This window comes from Xenia sp. Carnegie-2017, unplaced genomic scaffold, assembly GCF_021976095.1.
Source record: "Xenia sp. Carnegie-2017 unplaced genomic scaffold, XeniaSp_v1 HiC_scaffold_24, whole genome shotgun sequence".
Lineage (NCBI taxonomy): Eukaryota > Metazoa > Cnidaria > Anthozoa > Malacalcyonacea > Xeniidae > Xenia > Xenia sp. Carnegie-2017.
In genome coordinates, this window is record NW_025813487.1 from 11614600 (window position 1) to 11621838 (window position 7239).

The following is a 7239-nucleotide window of genomic DNA, read 5'->3' on the forward strand; positions in this document are numbered from 1 at the left end:
ACTGCTTTTTACGAAGTTCGCACGTGATCTACATGTTAATTTGAGAGCTGTGTTTTGAATTCAGATAATGTGCTATTGGAGGTTTTTCACTTACGGATAAAGCTAATCTTTTTATTTTTTCAATTGTTACAAAAATACAATGTATATCGTTACGTTACTGCAATAATGATACTTATTAAGTCAATGAAGGGGGACTTATCGAGCAGAAAAGCAACGACACTTGACATTGGCGACACAACGCGTTGGCGCCGTTATTAACAGAATGTCCATACACGAAATATCCAAGATAAAAGACACTGCACTTAGCACTGCGTCCAAACTTGACCAAACTGGGGTAAAAATCTTATGCTGTCATCATTAATCCTGAAAATGTACAAGATTCGCCGAATACTTTTAAGATTCGGCTATAAAAAGCACACAAGACGGCAAAATATGGCTGAAATCGGGTTTAGGAGGAAGGTTTCGAAATATATTCTATGGTATGCCAGCAAAAACAATATAAAATGCTTGAAATAACGAATAATTGGAGTGAGTTGAGTGTGGTTTTTTATCCTATATGATTTTTTCTTTGAAAATATGAAAATTTCAATCTCTGCCAAGAATATTTGTTAATTTTTGCCTAATTGGCATTTGACCATAGCTGGTGTATGGTAATTTTCCCAGTAAATATTAAACTTATGTAAATTTTTCCTCCCATGACCATCTCTAAAAGGGAACCTTCTAAACACCATAAACATTACAAAATTTTTATTGCTATTTTTTTCTGGAAGTTAGAGCTATGTCGACACTGCTGTTTTAGGGGGTCTTAATTTTAGGACTTTCATCCCAGATTGAGCATATGGCACATTTGCCATGTTGTTTGTCATACTTAGTTTACCCAAAAACAGTTGATATAACTTCCGTTAAATGAAATGCATACAAACTCTTATACAGTTCCAAGACTATATCACAGTATAGGAATATACAGTAGGACCACTTCGCTGTGCAACTGGCTGCTGCATATTTTATTAGTTTACTTGCTGCCATTTGCCTTATCATCAATCTTATTGGTCATACAATGCAATTTATTGGCTGCCAATATGATGATCACATGCGTTATAAGATATGTGTGGCCTAAAAAAAATCAATAGAGTGGCCCTACTGTATGTTGTCTACTGTGAGTATATCATCCATTTTTTGTGCTTTTCATCACCATATACTCATTTCTCTTTTTAGGTCATATATGTAAAAGGCCTTTATTAAACAACAAACATAGTTTTCCAAACACCTCCTTTTCTGCCTCGTCCTCAACTATTAATCATCCTGCCAAAGATGCAAGAATTTCCAGCGGTAGCTCTTGGTGTGCTCCTGCTGCAAATGGCACTCATTATCTTGAACTGAATTTTGAAACACTATATGCAATCAACACTATCGTCATCTTTGGTGATAGTGTAAGCCCAAGTTGGGTATCTAGCTTTTACCTAAACGCTACATCTGATTTAATAAACTGGGAATCAGTTTTTTACCAAAATTCACAAAAGGTAAATAAAAAAAACTATGTTTGAAAATTGAATTCTCAATGTTATAAACAAGTGTATTTTAATATGTTACTGTACCCTTGAATCACTGTGCTTTGTCTTATCTTAGGTTTTTCCAGGCAACAAAAATGCTTACAATGACGCTGCTATCTCAAACATCACAGGTGGTATTAGAACGAGAGCTTTACGGATTATTCCGTTGAGTTACACTGGTCAACCATGTTTACGAACTGAAGTTTGTGGTGGAGGTAAATATAGATATGAATTTTTCAACACAAGAAGTACTAAGAATTCAATATATCTTGCTTGTAGTGTAAAGTGAAACAATTGATGACATACAAGTATTGTTAAGTGTTCTTGTGCTTTTCTTTAGATGTTAGGAATAAGCTTTTAAAGTCGTTCGATTGATTGGGGGCTTATTACAAAGTTTTAACGCACTATTAAACTTATTTTTGAACACAACGTGTGTAATATACGTTTATCTTAGTTTACATTCGGTTTAAATCAAAGAATGAGGTCAAAGCTTTGTGAACCATTCTATGTTTTTAATTAATCTGTGCATTGTGTTTACAAAATGTTGAAATTTCTTACAATGAAAGATATTTTCAAAAGACTAAGAAACTGTACTAAACATGATTATTCCAGCTCAAATTATCTTAAGCTCCAATTATCCTATTTCCACCTTAACCTTCGTCAACTGTCTTGGTAGAGGTCGTCTATTATCGAGTTAATCCCCAACCACGCCCATGACATCCTCTTTTTTGTTTTTTGCAGAGGATTTAACTGAAGTACTAAATACAACTTAGTTTGTCAACTCAAGTTAGGTCACGGGACTTAGCTCGATATTTTATGAAAAACTTTTTCTTAAGTGCCCTAGTTTTTGAAGTATGTGAATTAGTGAAGTACGAATGAATGCTTGAAAATCGCCAAAATATATGTTTAAACGATACAGCTAAAAACGATCCATAATATTGCTTGGTCTGCAGCCTTTATAAAGGTTTTAAACCAGACTATACGTAAAATCGAATTCAAAACTTAAAGAATGGGAAACAGCACATGATGTAACTGATTAATTGCAGTATGATCAATATAATTGCGTATATCATCAAAGTTTTGAAGTTAACGACAATGTAACGCTCGCGACAAAGAAGATCATCATGTCCATAAACATGTGCTTGCGTCAAAACATCACACAGGGAGAAATAGTTACACCTTGGAATTTTACAGAAATGTAACAACTTTTCCCTTTACAGAATTATACTTTATAATAATCCTCCATACTTAATGCACTAGGCCTTCATCCGTACTTCTTCCTTTCACATGCTTCTTAACTCAAAAAACACTTTTTCGTCAAATATTCAGTTAACCCTTACAACGGAAAGCACGTTAAACAAATATTTAGACGATCATAAAGCTATTGCTTTCGACAATCATCAAAATTAATCATCACCGTTTTAAGTGCAGTAACTCTAAGTTCCTAATATTCATAGCTTCGGGTGATTGCTGTAATATAGTAAAAGCACAGCTATAAAACGGCATGTTCTATGGCGTAAAAAGGGGGGCTTTTTATAGAGCTGATCTGGAAAAAATAAAGATTAAAACACTACAGTTATCACTTTTCTGTTTCACAAAAAGTTCTTTCATTTTAAGAAATTTCAGCATTTAATGACGTCAATGGTTTTTTTGACAATACTCGTGGTATGATTGGTCGATTTTTAAGACTCTGCTCGAGGAGATCCGTTGAGATCAACTTATAAACGTGAGCTAATGTGTTCATCAAATTTTTTTGGAAGGATTCTATTCCGCAACCGCACGTAACTATTACCCATCATTCAAACATGCAAAGATATCACATACGTATGTTCATTAACAGATAAATGTTTCAGTTTAGAACAATTACATAAAAAATCACTTAAAAATTTATTCGTAACAAGCAAAATTTAATTGTTTAGTTTTTATAAATATTATGAAGTCTTCAATTACAGAAGATTAAGAGTAGACATAAGTTTCATCATATTTTGGAGCAATTTTACGATCTGCCATTTTTTTAGATTTTTCTTGTACATAATTTCTGTAACTTTTACGATTATTTTCAAGTTTTCTGTACTCTCTTTTCTTCTTATAACTTTAAAATTTTATAAAACATGCTAAACTTGCGAGAATAACCACCTCAACTTATAATAACCGTTTCTTGTGGCTTTGTATAAACTCCATAAGACGCGTGGGGCATTTATAATTATATATGTATGGTGTATTAGCAAGCTCTTTTGCAATTTATTGCTTTTTACAGATCATAATTTGCACAAATTGACATTTGAATATAAGCTTCCCTTTCAACTTTCGAGCTTGGGCCAATGAAGATTCTTATTTTGGTACTATTAGTGTTTTACAATCACATAACGCATTAAATTGCGCTTGAAAGTAATCTTTCTTCTTTTTCGTAGAATTGCATCTAAACAGCCCGACCAATCTCCATGTCAATTCAACCGCTTCAAGATACGTTACAATATCCTGGGTAGACCCACAAAACGTTGCAGTATCTCTCAGTACAGGCCTCAAAAATCCTCTGACAAATTTTAAGTTTATTTTGAGGAAAAAAACAATGGTGATCTTTAACTTTGTTGAGCAAGCCAATGTTAGTAGACCTTACAAGTTGAGCAATCTTATTCCTAACACAATGTACACAGTTGAAATATTCGCTGGAAACTCGGAAGGCTTTGGAGATCCAGCAAATGCTTCTTTTCACACAAATGAAGATGGTAAGATTGTGTATTCTTTATGATGCATTTGGTGATTTACTATTCAATTTTGCTTTATACAGGCGACATGATATAGTTCATGTTGTTCACGTGCTGAATGGTGCCGCAATTAAAAATTAATCAATTACTGTCCTTGTTTTCCAATTGCACAAAAACTTTTAAAACATGTCAATGTATACCTGAGTATATATATTTTAAAAAATTATACTTCATGAATGCTGCTTTGACTCACGGGAACGGACAAAAATCACCCCAATTTTATTTTTCATATTGCTAAACCGAGATAAATCGCGCAAGGAACCTTGCATTTCTAATGTGACAATAAACTGAAATTTTCTTTACGTCAACAAAGAAAAATGTCAAGAACATTATTCTACTTTGTTCTATTTCTTCTGCCCTGTTTTCTTGACGATATGCAATACCTTGTAGAACTTAATTATAGCTTACAAATTTTGTAGAACTTAGCTAATTATAGCTTTATTTTGTTTTAGTTCCTGATGGTCCTCCTTTAAATGTAACAGTCGCTGTTGTTAATAGTTCATCGTTATCAATCACGTGGAAGCCACCTGATATAAGCAAGAGAAATGGGAAAATTATCAATTACACAATTTGTATTACACGATGGAAGAATGGGACGTGTTCAGGAAACTTTACTACGAAAAACCAAAATTTTATTGTAAATGACTTGAAACCAGCAACAACGTACTACATCAGCATTTTGGCCAGTACTATAATTGGTCGAGGAAATTACAGTGAAAATGAAATTGCAATAACAAATGAATGTAAGTTTTTTATTAAAACATTTTTCTTTTGCATTTTTCACTTAAATTTACCATTGATGGTTACGCCAATTGATGTATGTACTTGTTATATTTTAGTGCAGCCAGAAAAGCCTACTAATTTTACGGAAGAAACGTTGACGTTTTCTTTAAAGATTCCTGTTCAAGAATATGAGTGAGTTTGTATAAGTCAGTATGCGATGAGCTCTAATAAAGAAATAATTAAAATGATTGTTATTTGTTAATGGGAATTCTACAAAAGCAACGAGTAATTCATCAGTCGTGAATCCAATTTAATTCATTTTCCCTTTTATTTTCAGATTCTTCTATATTATTGCCATGGAAGGAGATGAAAAAAATCCCCCTCCACCTTCTAACTTCAGCAATGAAGACTTAATAAGGTATTCCACGCGCTCACAACCAAAGCTTTACATTGCTGCCGTGCTTAAAGTCAGCGGTGTTGACATGTTCGTGTTTATACTTGGTGATGGCTCAAATTCAAGTATTTCAAATCCACGAACACGACGATCTACAGATAGAGATTATAATAATCGTCCTCTAAGCCCCGATACTACTTATCGAATTTTCCAGCGAGTTATTGTGAATGATATGGTAATTGTCAAAATTTTGAGTGTTGTCTAGTTATATGTAATGATAGGTCATTTTTCCCCTCAAAATTTAATCCGCTTTTTAGGGTGTTTATTATTCAACTGATTGGAGTTACGCCGCAAGGACTGGGCCTTCAAGATCTGGATACACAACACTGCGTCCTTTAAGATCTGCATACACAACACTGCGTCCTTCAAGATCTGCATACACAACACTACGTCCTTCAAGATCTGCACATACAACACTACGTCCTTCAAGATCTGCACATACAACACTACGTTCAACTTCTAGTAGGGCTAACTATGTTTTTATTAAGAATGACGTTGATGCGTTAAGTTTTTGTTGATGATTTCATAATTTTCATTCATTACTTGAAAAAGCTTTCGTCAGAAACTTTAACAAAAACAATAGTCTTTACTGTTTGTTTAGATTCGTTAAAGTGCAACAAAGAAGACGGAAAGTTTTTACCGATTGTCATTGCCCTGGCTATTTGTTTACTATTGTCACTGACCGTTAACATTTATCAGTTATGTTATCGTCGTAAAAATATATCAAATAAAGATGAAAATCATGATAATAAAAAGCGACCAACAAATGTTTATGATGGTTCTGATATCCATGACAATAGTTATGAACATGTTGACGGCGACCAATCCTCATACATGTCGCTGAAAAGCACTGGAAGAAATGAAGACGACCATGTATACTGTCATTTAAATGAAGTTAGCAAGAACGAAAGCATTATGTAATGTATGTTGTTCGCATTTATCCATATTTCTTTAGAGTAATTTTCTGTAATTTTCATTGATATTTTGATTTCTGTAACCATTGTATGTGTTTTTATTTAGAACATTTCAACTCATTACTAGGGTAGTACAAATTTAAGCAGGCTAAAAACTAATTGATTTATTTGAAATACATTTGTGTTGATATCTAGACTACTTATTGTCTACATTGTTTGCTAAGCTCCTGAAATCACCCATTCGAATATGGGAGTTACTTTTTTGCAATGCTGCGCTTTGTTTACTTTCCATTCAGATCAATTAAATTTTCTGATAATTAGACTACTTGAAACTGAAAACTATTGCAAACATGTTTTATGATTTCTGCATAATTTTAGTATCATTTTTTACTCGAGTTTTTAGTATTGATCTTGCATACCTATATATGATTCAAATCTTAATGTTATTTTACAATTTATGTTTTATTTTATACTTACACCTCAGCGACCTTTTGCTGACTTAGACATACGCTTGTATTTTATAAGCGCTCTCACTCTCATCTTCACTAAGTGTGGTTACAAAATCACCTCGGCTTATTAATTAGACTGATTGTTTGATTCGACAAATTTCAGCAAAAATCTTGCCATTGATTGAGAAATGACTTTGCGTTGATTAGATAAAACAAGAGGTTGAATTAAGTTAGCGTGAGTGTTACTAACACAGGCTTGTAGAATTCGGGCGAAAGTGAGATGATTTAAGGAATTTCCATTCATTTTTCGATAATGTTTAATGTGAAGTGGGTTTATGAGTATTACTTATCTCATGAAAAATTTTGTTAAGGCAGATGGATAGC

The 7239-nt window shown here is 33.2% G+C and overlaps 1 protein-coding gene across 2 annotated transcripts; it reads left to right on the forward strand.

The window, feature by feature from the left end:
* Nucleotides 1-473: 473 nt before the first annotated feature.
* Nucleotides 474-6605, forward strand: LOC124450834 (receptor-type tyrosine-protein phosphatase T-like). Of its 2 annotated transcripts, XM_047001497.1 has the most exons (10): nt 474-528; nt 1216-1520; nt 1627-1765; nt 3962-4276; nt 4768-5058; nt 5155-5230; nt 5376-5667; nt 5750-5802; nt 5833-5954; nt 6094-6605. In XM_047001497.1, the coding sequence occupies exons 1-10, from the start codon at nt 477-479 to the stop codon at nt 6411-6413; spliced, it is 1965 nt and encodes a 654-aa protein (XP_046857453.1). In that variant the 5' UTR covers nt 474-476; the 3' UTR covers nt 6414-6605. The 2 variants fall into 2 exon arrangements, with proteins under 2 accessions (XP_046857453.1, XP_046857452.1); XM_047001496.1 differs by having other exon boundaries at nt 5750-5954.
* Nucleotides 6606-7239: the final 634 nt, after the last annotated feature.